The sequence below is a fragment of the Bombina bombina genome, chromosome 9, assembly GCF_027579735.1.
Source record: "Bombina bombina isolate aBomBom1 chromosome 9, aBomBom1.pri, whole genome shotgun sequence".
NCBI lineage: Eukaryota > Metazoa > Chordata > Amphibia > Anura > Bombinatoridae > Bombina > Bombina bombina.
Window position 1 is genome coordinate 31,029,234 of NC_069507.1, and position 15,258 is coordinate 31,044,491.

The following is a 15,258-nucleotide window of genomic DNA, read 5'->3' on the forward strand; positions in this document are numbered from 1 at the left end:
AAAGCCCTCTAACTCATAAGCTTTTATTTTTGTAAGGCTGAAAAACACAGTAAACCACATATAACTGCTCACCTGGAATACAGATGATCCGATGGCTGTGCCCTCTAGAATTTCAGCAGCAAACGGCAGGTTCTGAAATGTTGGATCATTATCGTTGAGATCCAACAGGTTTACAATCACAGTAGTGCTGCTTGTTGCACGGAGAGGTGGTCTTCCCCCTGCCGAGTGGGAAAAGTAATGTGAGGGAAAGTAGTCTCTTACTGAATAATCATTTTCACAGCTTCAGTACATGTGCTTTATAAGCACACAGGCTACAGGGCTTTATAAGCACACAGGCTACAGGGCTTTATAGGCACACAGGCTACAGGGCTTTATAAGCACACAGGCTACAGGGCTTTATAGGCACACAGGCTACAGGGCTTTATAAGCACACAGGCTACAGGGCTTTATAAGCACACAGGCTACAGGGCTTTATAGGCACACAGGCTACAGGGCTATATAGGCACACAGGCTACAGGGCTATATAGGCACACAGGCTACAGGGCTTTATAGGCACACAGGCTACAGGGCTATATAGGCACACAGGCTACAGGGCTATATAGGCACACAGGCTACAGGGCTTTATATGCACACATGCTACAGGGCTATATAGGCACACAGGCTACATGGCTTTATATGCACACATGATACAGGGCTATATAGACACAGGCTACAGGGCTTTATAGGCACACAGGCTACAGGGCTATATAGGCACAGAGGCTACAGGGCTTTATAGGCACACAGGCTACAGGGCTATATAGGCACACAGGCTACAGGGCTATATAGGCACACAGGCTACAGGGCTTTATATGCACACATGCTACAGGGCTTTATATGCACACATGCTACAGGGCTATATAGGCACACAGGCTACAGGGCTATATAGGCACACAGGCTACAGGGCTTTATAGGCACACAGGCTACAGGGCTTTATAGGCACACAGGCTACAGGGCTTTATAGGCACACAGGCTACAGGGCTATAAAGGCACACAAGCTATAGGGCTTTATAGGCCCACAGGCTACAGGGCATTGTACGCACACAGGTTACAGGGCATTATATCCACACAGGCTACAGGGCTTTATAGGCACACGGACTATAGGGCTTTATAGGCACACAGGCTACAGGGCTATATAGGCACACAGGCTACAGGGCTATATAGGCACACAGGCTACAGGGCTATATAGGCACACAGGCTACAGGGCTATATAGGCACACAGGCTACAGGGCTATATAGGCACACAGGCTACAGGGCTTTATAGGCACACAGGCTGCAGGGCTTTATAGGCACACAGGCTACAGGGCTTTATAGGCACACAGGCTACAGGGCTATATAGGCACACAGGCTACAGGGCTATATAGGAACACAGGCTACAGGGCTTTATAGGCACACAGGCTACAGGGCTATATAGGCACACAGGCTACAGGGCTTTATATGCACACATGCTACAGGGCTATATAGGCACACATGCTACAGGGCTTTATAGGCACACATGCTACAGGGCTATATAGGCACACAGGCTACAGGGCTATATAGGCATACAGGCTACAGGGCTTTATAGGCACACATGCTACAGGGCTATATAGGCACACAGGCTACAGGGCTTTATAGGCACACATGCTACAGGGCTATATAGGCACACAGGCTACAGGGCTTTATAAGCACACAGGCTACAGGGCTTTATAGGCACACAGGCTACAGGGCTATATAGGCACACAGACTACAGGGCTTTATAGGCACATAGGCTACAAGGCTTTATTTGCACATAGGCTACAGGGCTTTATAGGCACACAGGCTACAGGGCTTTATAGGCACACAGTCTACAGAGCTTTATAGACACACAGGCTACATGGCTTTATAGGCACACAGGCTACAGGCCTTTATAGGCACACAGGCTACAGGGCTATATAGGCACACAGGCTACAGGGCTTTATAGGCACAAAGGCTACAGGGCTTTATAGGCACACAAACTACAGGGCTTTATATGCACACAGGCTACAGGGCTTTATATGCACACAGGTTACAGGGTTTTATAGGCACACAGGCTACAGGGCTATATAGGCACACAGGCTACAGGGCTTTATAGGCACACAGGCTACAGGGCTATATAGGCACACATGCTACAGGGCTTTATAGGCACACAAACTACAGGGCTTTATATGCACACAGGCTACAGGGCTTTATATGCACACAGGTTACAGGGTTTTATAGGCACACAGGCTACAGGGCTATATAGGCACACAGGCTACAGGGCTATATAGGCACACATGCTACAGGGCTTTATAGGCACACAAACTACAGGGCTTTATATGCACACAGGTTACAGGGTTTTATAGGCATACAGGCTACAGGGCTTTATATGCACACAGGTTACAGGGTTTTATAGGCATACAGGCTACAGGGCTATATAGGCACACAGGCTACAGGGCTATATAGGCACACAGGCTACAGGGCTTTATAGGCACACAGGCTACAGGGCTTTATAGGCACACAGGCTACAGGGCTATATAGGCACACATGCTACAGGGCTATATAGGCACACAGGCTACAGGGCTTTATAGGCACACAGGCTACAGGGCTTTATAGGCACACAGGCTACAGGGCTTTATAGGCACACAGGCTACAGGGCTTTATAGGCACACAGGCTACAGGGCTTTATAGGCACACAGGCTACAGGGCTTTATAGGCACACAGGCTACAGGGCTTTATAGGCACACAGGCTACAGGGCTTTATAGGCACACAGGCTACAGGGCTTTATAGGCACACAGGCTACAGGGCTTTATAGGCACACAGGCTACAGGGCTTTATAGGCACACAGGCTACAGGGCTATATAGGCACACATGCTACAGGGCTATATAGGCACACATGCTACAGGGCTTTATAGGCACACAAACTACAGGGCTTTATATGCACACAGGCTACAGGGCTTTATATGCACACAGGTTACAGGGTTTTATAGGCATACAGGCTACAGGGCTATATAGGCACACAGGCTACAGGGCTATATAGGCACACAGGCTACAGGGCTTTATAGGCACACAGGCTACAGGGCTTTATAGGCACACAGGCTACAGGGCTATATAGGCACACATGCTACAGGGCTATATAGGCACACAGGCTACAGGGCTTTATAGGCACACATGCTACAGGGCTATATAGGCACACATGCTACAGGGCTTTATAGGTACATCACAGTAAAGATGGAACTTTGATGCTTCAGCTTTTTCAATTTACTTATATTACCAAATGTATATTGTTCTATTGGTATCCTTTGTTGAAAAGCATATCTAGGTGAGCTCAAGAGCAGCAGTGCACTACTGGAAGTTTGCTGCTGATTGGTGGTTACACTCATATGTCTCTTGTCATTGGCTCACCAGATGTGTTTAGCTAGGTCCCAGTAGTGCATTGCTGCTTTGGAGCTCACTTTAACTATGTGTTTAACGGGACATTGTACACTAGATTATTCTTTGCATACATGTGTTGTAGATGATTCATTTATATAGCCCACCTGGGTGTGTTTTTGAATAAAAATTATAGTTTTGCTTATTTTTAAATAACATTGTCCTAACCAAGCCCCAAAGTATTAGATGTATACTGATGTATACAGACTTCACATTGCTTCTGTTTGTATAATGGGTCATTTCATATGCAGGGGAGGGGGAGGGTCTTCTCTCAATCACTTTCAATTGGTGTTCCAGACTAATCTCATTAACAGTGCTAAATCTGGAGCTTCTAAGTAAGTTTTTAAACGGTTTTATACTGAATTTGTATATCAGTATCTGTATTATTCTTTATAGAAGTGTCTATTACATGCAGTTAAATGAAAATTGGTGTATACTGTCCCTTTAATCTATTTGCAGAAATTAAACAAACAATTATATGCAAGCAATAATTTGATAATAAAATGCTCTAACACATCAGATCACAATCTTTTCACATTTGTAACTACATGACAATTATCTGATCATACGGGGATCTGATTTGCCAGAATTATTCTATATCGTTTTTACTGCCAGGATTAGGTGTTCATTGGTGACCATTATGAGGTATATGTAGATCCTGCCAGTAAGCTTCAGTTTAAGCTGAATTCTGTACTAATTCTGTATAATAATAGTTATATATTAATTTAGCATCATAATAAACTGTTAATAAAATGGACATGCAGAAAATTCTATGTTCCATCTAAAATAGAGTACTTTCAAATATGTTATAGGTCCTAATTAATCTATAACTAACTCATATTCCTGTGCTGAATAAATCAGCCTTTTCTGTGGGAGTTTTTCCTAGCAGCCATTAAAGTGACGGGAAACCCCATAATATTCTTTCATGATTTGGATAGAACATACAAACTACTTTCCAATTTACTTCCATTATCTTATTTGCCTTGTTCTCTTGTTATCCTTTTCTGAAGGAACAGCATTGCACTACTGGCAGCTAGCTGAACACATCTGGTTATCCTATCACAAGAGAAAAATGTGTGCAGGCACCAATTAGCAGCAGCTCCCACTAGTGTAGGATATGTGCGTATTCTTTTTCAACAAGGGATACAGAGAGAACAAAGCACATTTGAAAATAGAAGTGAATTTAAAAGTGTATTAAAATTACACGCTCTATCTGAATCCTGCTAGTGTAATTTTGACTTTCCTATCCCTTTAAGTAACAGGGTCCCATGACACATACACTTCCTGTCCATTTAACTTAAAATATAAACAGCTTTTATTGTTCATGCATGCTCTGTAATGTCTGACTGTTGCTTGTTCATTAACATAATATATATTTTTTAATTCAGATCGAGCAGCAATTTTATACAACTTTCCAATTTACTTCTGTTATCAAATTTGCTTTGTTCTCTTGGTATCTTTTATTGAAAACTAGGTAGGCTCATATGACTTCAGGAGTGTGCACGTGTCTTTAGTACTTTATGGCAGCAGTGTTTTGCAACATTGTATAACAAAGCTACAAATACTGTTGTAAAACACTGCTGCCATAGAGTACTAAAGACACGTGCACACTCCTGAAGTCATATGAGCCTACCTAGTTTTACTCTTCAATAAAAGATACCAAGAGAACAAAGCAAATTTGATAACAGAAGTAAATTGGAAAGTTGTATAAAATTGCTGCTCGATCTGAATCATGAAAGTTAAATTTTTACTTTACCGTCCCTTTTAATTAGAAACAGTGTAAGTGAGCTCTTAGTGCAGCATCGCTTTCCACTTCCCAGAGTAGGAGAATTCCTAGGTTACCGGATCTATAAACTAATCTAGAACCAATCACAACCCACAACAAATAACTCCAAATTTCAGCACTAATTCAATAAGGTTTTTAAAGGGACAGTCTACTCCAAAATTGTTATTGTTTAAAAAGATAGATAATCCCTTTATTACCCATTCCACAGTTTTGCATAACCAACACAGTTATATTAATATACTTTTTACCTTTTATCTAAGCCTCTGCAGACTGCCCCCTTATTTCAGTTCTTTTGACAGACTTGCATTTTAGCCAATCAGTGTCCTCTCAAACATAACTCCACATGGCACACACAAACTAACGCCCTGTAGCTATGAAAAACTGTCAAATGCGTTCAGATAAGAGGCGGCCTTCAAGGGCTAAGAAATTGACATATGAGCCTCCTAGGTTTAGCTTTCAACTAAGAATACCAAGAGAAGAAAGCAAATTTGATGATAAAAGTAAATTGGAAAGTTGTTTAAAATGACATGCCCTATCTGAATCATGAAACTTTAATTTTGACTAGACTGTCCCTTTAAAGATGCTGGTGAGAAAAATACCATTGATTTTAAAAACATATGCAGCAGATTCCCTTAAGTTTGATAGTAAGCTTACTGAATTCACTCCAAATGGTCAAACAGAATTGGAGTTAATACATTTTATAGCTTTTGAAGTTTCTGTTCTAATTTAAAAAAAAAAAATGTCATCTGCAAAGCATGACTGCAGGTAAGGCAGTAAAAAGGGTTAATTATGTTTTTTTTTTATTTGCCTTAATTCTATTCCTTTTTCTTGACTACTCGCTGATCCTGTACCTCTTGAACTAAAGAAAAAAGTGATGAAGCTGAAATGGGGCACCTACTATCGGTCACAGAGATAATAATTTTTCTCATCATTTCTGCATCGGATACATTTGGGTTTTCTCTATCCAGAACCACTCCCGTCGTGCGGATCTTTCCTGTGGTGCTGTTCAGAGTGTAGTACTTGTTAGCAGGACTAATGCTGTAAACCAACGAGCCATTTTCCGCCAGGTCCGGGTCAACAGCTACAACCTGTAGAAATAATACGAGGAGATATAAAACACATCAGACGCACAAAGAATATAGCATCATATTAAAGGGACATGACACACATGATTCAGACAGAACATGCAGTTTTTAACAACTTTGCATTTTACTTCTATTATTTAATTTTTTATTTGTCTCTTGTTCTCTTTGTTGTGTATGATACCTAGATAGGCTAAGGAGCTGCTGATTGGTGGTTGCACATATATGCCTTCTGTTATTGGCTCACCTGGTATCAGCTAGCTCCCAGAAGCGCATTGCTGCTTCTTAAACAATAACAGAAGAACATTGGAAAATTGTTTAAAATTGTATTCTCTATCTGAATCATAAAAGGGGGAAAAAAATGAGTTTCATGTCCCTTTAAATATTACTGATCATTTGTATCAGCGGGTGAACTAACAATCCGGGTTACATCATTTTGAAGTCACAAAGGCATATTACAATAGCAGGTGCAGACTCTGTAATTAATGAGTATTGCAGGATCCCATTTTCATAGCTTGTTCTTAAAGGGACATGAAACACTCTGAGATTGTCATATAAATATATGTAATAAGAAAATTCTGCAGTATTTATTCTGATCTATTTTCTTTTAATTTAAGGGGACATTACAGTAAAACAAATGGCTGTAAGATTATCAACTCTAGACTACTGCACATTTACTTCTATTATTTAATTTGCTTCATTGTCTTGGTATCCTTTGTTAAAAAACCTTGCTAGGTAGACTCAGGAGCTGGAAGCTAGTTGCTGATTTGTGGCTGCACATATATGCCTCTTGTCATTGGCTCACCCAATGTGTTTAGCTAACTCCCAGTAGTGCATTGCTGCTCCTTCGAAAAAGGATACCAAGAGAATGAATCAAAACTGATAATAGAAGTAAAAGGGGAAGTAGTTTAAAAGTGTACGCTCTATCTGGATCCTTAACAATTTTGGATTTCATGTCCCTTTAACCAACACAGGGAAAAGCTAAACGCAATATTAAACTTTCATGATTCAGATGAGGATGCAGTTTTAAACAAAATTCCTATTTACTTCTATTATCAAACTTGCTTTGTTCTCTTTTTGTCTTTTGTTGAAGAGTAAACCTAGGTAGGCTGATAGGAGCTCAGGAGCGTGCACTTGTTTATAGCAGTCTATGACAGCAGTGTTTGTATCTATGTATAAAATCACTATAAACAAGGTTGCAAACTCTACTGCCAGATGGCTAAATACACGAGCGTGCACGCTCCTGAACTCACCTAGGGTTACTCTTTAACAAAGGATACCAAGAGAACTAATCAAAATTGATTATAAATGTAAATTGAAAGGTTGTTTAAAATGTCTTTCTCTATTCAATCAATTTAATTAACTTTGACTTTACTTTCCCTTTAACATGTATTAAGACGGCTAGAGTCACAGAATTTTAGTGAATTGCACAGGTTTAGAAGAAATGTGGTGCAAAGTGATTTTGGTGTTGTGTCTATCTGTATATACTGCACACAGATTATCCCTTATGGACGATTATCTAAAGCTCTCTAGGCTGGTGAGATTCTATAAAAATGCTGTCAGTCCTTCTATTTCCCTGGTGGAATTATCTAAAGCCACTTTTTACCCTGAAAACAGGGCGTCTCGCTAAGGGGCGTATACTGTGTCTTTGTATGGGAATGAGATGTATACATTAGAAAGGTGCACAATGAAAATCATAATTGTAATTTAAGTACACTGGATGTGCAAACCCCCCCATAAATTTGTACAAAGCGTAATTGTTTTTTTCGTAAAATGGGTTAAACATGGGCATATATGAAATTGTCTCTGAAATCCCAGTGTAATTCTATAAACATTTCCGCCCTACATTTCTCACTGTTTATTCTCGCAATTTACATGGTGACGAGTTTTTATCAAAATACTCAAAAAACTAATTACTCTGAAAGGAAAACCTGTTCATACAAAAATAATAGAAAATTTAAGGTACAGAGCACTGAGAACAGCGTATTTTGATTTGTATTACATATGCCGGTCGCTTCCATTGCAATTTTTACATAGCAGAGAGCTCTCGCTATTTCTATGGCAGACATCTTGCCACTTAGAGACAGCCCATTTTCTTAGATAATTGTACAAAGACTGTCCCTGCGAGGCAAAAGGTGATTTTACGCATTTTTGCTTGCAAACTGTTTAATCATCGGGACTTAAATGCGTACAATGAGATCTATTTTGCAGTCAATTGATTAAACAAAAAGAAACTAAATTTGTTAAAACTTGTGAAACAAAATGTATTATTAAAGGGACACTGAGCCCAAATTTTTTCTTTCATGATTCAGATAGAGCAGGCAATTTTAAGCAACTTTCTAATTTACTCCTATTATCAATTTTTCTTCGTTCTTTTGCTATATTTATTTAAAAAAGAAGACATCTAAGCTTTTTTATTAGTTCAGAACGCTGGACAGCACTTTTTTATTGGTGGATTAATTTATCCACCAATCAGCAAGAACAACCTAGGTTGTTCACCAAAAATGGGCTGGAATCTAAACTTACATTCTTGCATTTCAAATAAAGATACAGAGAGAATGAAGAAAATTTGATAATAGGAGTAAATTAGAAAGTTGCTTAAAATTTCATGCTCTATCTGAATCACAAAAGAAAAAAATTTGGGTTCAGTGTCCCTTTAAAGGTATTCTAGTGCATTGCTTTATAGACATCATACATTTATTATTATATATATATATGTTATGATTATGTGTTACATATTCATGCAACCGCAGTGTTAAACAGTTTGTCCGTCTTCAGTACATAAATGGTTTGTTTACTTTATTTTATTGCACTTCATATAAAAATCTGTTTAATTACAATTCTGCTTCAGTATTATAAATGTAAGTGTTTCAGGCTTGTATGTACGCTACAGAAATAAAATGGGCCATTTATTTTAGCGTAAGACGAAGCAATATACAGGATTACTTAGGGATACTTACAGAAGTACCAGGGCTTAGTGATGCATTAGGTGTAAGACTTTATTTAAAGGGACATGAAGTGATAAAGTAATGCATCAGTCAAGTCAGTCCTAAATGCACAGAATCAATGTGTTAAAATGTTTATTTGCATATGAATTATTTTTGCAATTGCCTGGTTTTAAACATTAGCACTGCTAGTATCTGCATTGCTAAAATGGCAATATAATTATAGTGACATTATTAGCATTACATGTTAGAATGAAAATATAATGAACAAGGTGATTAGAACATGACAGTTTTATATATACATATATATAGTATATATGGTATAGTACAGCTGCATATTTGCCACAGAAAATCTGAACTAAAGGTGTTTCCTACTGGACTAGAGGATTCTGGGAAATTGAAATAAAGTTGTTTTTTTTCTGACCTTTTTTCTCACCATAACAACACAAAAACAAGCACAATAACACAGATATGAGAATGCAAACCTATAAAAAGATTGACCTTATCACTACTTTTCAGCATTGGGTTGTGTGCTTTGTGAAATCAGCAGCTGTTTACCAGCTACAGAATGTGGTAGCACTTTACAAATAAATAATAATAATTACAGTATAAGACACAGAAGCAGAGAACCCAATAAACAATTTATTGTGTTTGATTTCTTTAGAGGAAAACATGCGCAGTCTCTATCTTTTCAATCTAACAAGAAGTCAGAAGTGAGCCACCAGTGTCTATAATAAGTTCTCTGAATGTCTGTAGCTAACATATCACATTAACATTAATATGTGAACCTATCAAAACCAGTAAATCGATATAGGGAATCAAATTGAAAATGTCACTATAATTGTTTTAATCCATTCATTTGTCCCTTTTACAGCTTGCAAATCTACATTTTCTACACTATTTTTCCATTTTTAAACGGACATTAAAGGGACAGTCTACCATAGAATTGTTATTGTTTAAAAAGATAGTTAATCCCTTTATTACCCATTCCCCAGTTTTTCATAACCAACACTGTTATATTAATATACTTTTTACCTCTGTGATTACCTTGTATCTAAGCATCTTCTGACAGCCCCCTGATCACATGACTATTTATTATCTATTGACTTGCATCTAGTACTGTGCTGTGTTGAATCTTAAATAACACCTGGGATGTGAGCACAATGTTATCTATATGTCCCACATGAAATATCAGTCTCCTGTTGTGAAAAGCAAATAAAAAAGCATGTGATAAGAGGCTGTCTGTAGTGACTTAGAAACAGGCAGAAATGTAGAGGTTTAAATGTTATAAAGTATTTAATCTAACAATGTTGGTTGTGCAAATTGAGGAATGGGTAGTAAAGGCATTATCTATCTTTTTAGACAATAACAATTTTTTGTGTGTCCCTTTAAGATTAAAATTAAATGATTGTAACTCTGATGTTTGTAAATAAAAAAAATAATAACTCCAATTTACTTCTATTATCTAACTTCTTGCGGTGTCCTTTGTTAAAGTGTAAAGACAATTCATCAGGAGCATGTACGTGTCTTTGGCAAGTGTTTGCAATTATGTATGACACGTGCATACTCCTGAGCTTACCTAGATTTACTCTTCAACAAAGGAGACCAAGAGTACAAAAAAAATGCGAAAATAGAAGGAAAATTAAATGTTTCTATAAACTCGATGCTCTATCTGATGAATGATAAAAGTTTAATGTTTACTTTAATGTCTCTTTAAATATTAGTATTTATTATTTTTTCTCTCATGATTCAGATAGAGGATACAATTTTAAACAACATTCCAATTTACTTCTATTATCTAATTTGCTTAAATCTTTAGATATCTTTTGTTAAAAAAATAGCAATGCACATGGGTGAGCCAATCACACGAGGCATCTATGTGCAGCCACCAATCAGCAGCTAGTGAGAATATCTAGATGTGCTTTTAAGCAAAGGATAGAAAGAAAAAATCAAATTAAATGATAGAAGTAAATTAGAAAGTTGTTTAAAACTACATGCTCTTTCTAAACCATGAAAGAAAAAAAACATGGGGTTCACGTCCCTTTAAGACATAGTTATTTTTAAAGGGACAGTAAACACATTGATATTTTTATATTTAATATGTAGTTATACATAATGAAACAACATTGCAATATTTTTTTCTTCAACATTGTTGTCTGCAGCCTAAAGCCCAGATTGGCTCCTACAAATAAGGCGCGTAATGGATGGAGTTTGGCTATTGATTAATAACTGCAGTAAAAAATATGTTAAAGGGACACTAAACCCATTATTTTTCTTTCATGATTCGGATCGAGCAGCAATTTTAAGCAACTTTCTAATTTACTCCTATTTTTTTTTCATTCTCTTGATATCTTTATTTGAAAAAGCAGGAATCTAAGCTAAGGAACCGGCCCATTTTTGGTTCAGCACCAAGGATAGCGCTTGCAACCCAGGTTTTGAACCACAAATTGGCAGGCTCTTAAGCTTACATTCTTGCTTTTCAAATAAAGATAGCAAGAGAACAAAGAAAAATTGATATTCAGAGTAAATAAGAAAGTTGCTTAAAATTGTATGCTCTATCTGAATCATGAAAGAAAAAATGTGGGTTTTATTTTCCCTTTAATTAGTTTTAACTCATTTAGACTTGGCTGATATATTATTCTATAGCAACTCAACAGGAATGTCTTATGATTAGACGGTGTTTGGTGTCCCTTTAAGTAAATTAAAGAACATCTAGTTACATTTCCTTAAATTGTTATCATTTAAAGGGACAGTCAACACCAGACTTTTTGTTGTTTTAAAAGACAGATAATCCCTTTACTACCCATTCCCCAGGTTTGCATAACCAACACAGTTATAATAATACACAATTTACCTCTGTGATTGATTACCTTGTATCTAAACCTCTGCAGACTGCCCCCTTATTTCAGTTCTTTTTATAGACTTGCATTTTAGCCAATTAGTGCTGACTCCTGGGTAAATTCCCATGCATGAGCTCAATGTTATCTATATGAAACACATGAACTAATGCCCTCTAGTGGTGAAAAACTGTCAATTGCAGAGGCGGCCTTCAAGGTCTAAGAAATTAGCATATGAACCTCCTAGGTTTAGCTTTCAACTAAGAAAACAAAGAGAACCAAACAAAATTGGTGATAAAAGTAAATTGGAAAGTTGTTTAAAATTACATGCCCTATCTGAATCATGAAAGGTTTTTTTGGACTTGGCTGTCCCTTTAATTATTAGGTACTTCCAATTATAAACCTGTGATAAATATAAATAAATAACTTTTCCACCATTAATCTTTATAAATTTGTCAATCTAATTCTACAATATTTTCAGTAGAGCTTAAAGCTACTGTACTATATAGATAATGCATATAATATTCTGGCTATCTTTTTAAACAGAACTTCATCTATTCACTTGATTTCCTCTTTTCAATGCACAATGTTTGGAAATATATTTTTATTGAATGCATTTGTCATTATTCTCATAAACACAATTATCCTAATCTCAAAATGTCATACACATTTTTTTTTAACAATGATTGATAACAACTGTCCCCAATAAAAATGTTTTTTTTAAAATGTTTTATTATGCTTATTTTGCCGCCCCTGTTTGTGCTATATGTGAAAATATGAAATTTGGATACAATTGTATCGAGCTTCTGAAATTTAATAAGATAGTATATTATTTTGGAGCTGTCAGTAAAAGTCTGTTGATTCTATGCAAAACCAGTGCAAAATGTAAGAATAAATATTAGCTATATAATTGCCTTGTGTTTACACAAAAAGCTAACTATTCCCTGTCGTGCAGATAAGAACAACTCTTGGGTTATGCATAGCATTACTAATAAGCTGTTGTGGAATCTACATCAACTGAGCGAAAGCACAATATAGTGTTCCCAACAGTTGTTATTCCTTAAAATAGAAAATAAACAAAATAAATGAATCATGTAGTAACAGTCAGTTGTTCTGCAAAAAAATAATTAGTAAGTGAATTAATGATGTTTGATCAGGATAAAAATACAAATGAATTTAATGCATTATTACATTTCTACTTAATTCTGTAATCTGTGTTTTGTGATTCACAGAAAAGAGAAATATTCAATTTGAAAAAGGCTATGCAACATTTACTGAGATGTTTACTAACTGAAAAGACGTCTTACACAATAGCTTCTAATAAGTGAGAGAAACACTAGAATAAAACATTCGCTTGGCCAATTATTGGTGATATATTATAGTAAGTCTTCTCATTTAAAAATCTAACAAAAATATTCGCTAGTAAATAAAGTGTTTGGATTCTTTTAAACAGTGGTATTTAGATTCTAGAAATGTCTGCGTGAAACAGAGGGAAACAAATTATAAATAAGCTAAATCCATTGTTTTAAATAAATGTTCCAGTGCTAAATAAACTTACATTTTTTTCAGTTATTAAAGGGACAGGAAACTCCAAAACTTTCTTTCATGGTTTGGATAGAACATACAATTTTAAACAGCTTTCCAATTTACTTCTATTATCAAATTGGTTCATTCTCTTGTTATCCTTTGCTGAAGGAACAGCATTGCACTACTGGCAGCTAGCTGAACACATCTAGTCAGCCAATCACAAGAGACAAATGTGCGCAGGCACCAATCAGCAGCTAGAGACAAGTGGAAACAATGGCACTATGATAGGCAATCCCCACTAGTACCTATTCCTAAATAGCAATTTACAAGTGTAAAATGTGCTATAGTGTTCCGTAAGTCAAATATATATTTTATTATGTGGGGTTGTGCATTGCATTGAGGTAAATTACAACAAAGATAGTGGATAAAGTAGAAGATATCCGCAGAAAGAATGCAATTACAGCACTCTATGCCCAGACTCAAGAGGCATGGAAATTCATGGTTAATAGTTGAAATATAACTTTTATTGTGATAAGTTAAAATAAAAATAGAAACACACAAAAGGGATTAAAAAACAACAATGTTTGACATCATCTTAATAAAGGTAAGTGTAGTACTAGATAATAGAATCAATGCCTTAACCCTTTAAGGACACAGCTTTCAGTTTGCTCAATTGTTTTATGACGGAAAAATTCCATCATATGTCCTTAAGAGGTTAAATATATAGGTCTTAAAGATCCAAATACTGAATAACAGAGCCTAATTTCCTCTAGCACATAGGAGGGGTAAAAAGAGTGGGTTGTGAAACAAAGATCACAACTGTTTGGCAGAAATGACACTAACAACCACACCTAAATATATGGCCACTATATTAGTGTGCACCTGGTATTTGTGGCTGGTAAGATTGATAATGTCATATGGTAGATACACCATTTATAATGTGTTTAAACTACATAAAGCAAGAATATGGCAGGTATTGCACAATATGCGGAGCTAATGCGCATACAATTTCACTATTCTGCCACTAGTGTACGATATGTGCCTGTTCTTTTTAAACAAGGGATACAAAGAGAACGAAAATAGAAGTGAATTTAAAAGTGTCTTAAAATGACCTGCTTTATCTAAATCACGCAAGTTTAATTTTCACCTTCCTATCCCTTTAACAATGCAGTGTTAGCTGTACATAATCATACATTATTACATAGTTTTATTATAAAAGGTTTTTTAAAACATATATATATTTTTTTAAACAGATGTTCTTATGCTGAGTAAAGCATTTTTATTGGCTTGTGGGTTTTGTTTCTTTACCAATAGAACTTTGTGGGTTGTCCTTACCAACCAGTGAGGATTGTCCTGTTTGCTTTAAAATCAAAATAAACTAATTTATCTTAACTCTTTTAACAAAAAAATGTTTCCGCTTCATATGTAGAATGGAGATTTTTTGAGTGTAATGTCTCTTCAACCCAAAATATTTGCTTTAACATGGAGAGCTCCAAATTGTCCTGAAATTTACAGGATTGTCCCATATTGGGATCTCAGTCTTCCTGTGGCTCCTTCTTCTATTCATTCACTGGGTGGCTATGCACTTATCCTTAGAGTAGAGGCCGCGGACAGAAATCAACCCGATCGAATACGATCG

At 36.6% G+C, this 15,258-nt stretch overlaps 1 protein-coding gene across 1 annotated transcript in view; it reads right to left on the reverse strand.

Annotated features, from left to right (window-relative positions):
• The window catches only part of CDH23 (cadherin related 23), a 1,210,211-nt gene that overhangs the window by 408,282 nt on the left and 786,671 nt on the right, over positions 1-15,258 (reverse strand). The window contains exons 22-23 of the mRNA XM_053692025.1: positions 6,127-6,316; positions 73-218 (exon numbers count right to left, since the gene is read on the reverse strand). Coding sequence (XP_053548000.1) covers positions 73-218; positions 6,127-6,316 — 336 coding nt within the window. The remainder of the gene's footprint in view (positions 1-72; positions 219-6,126; positions 6,317-15,258) is intronic.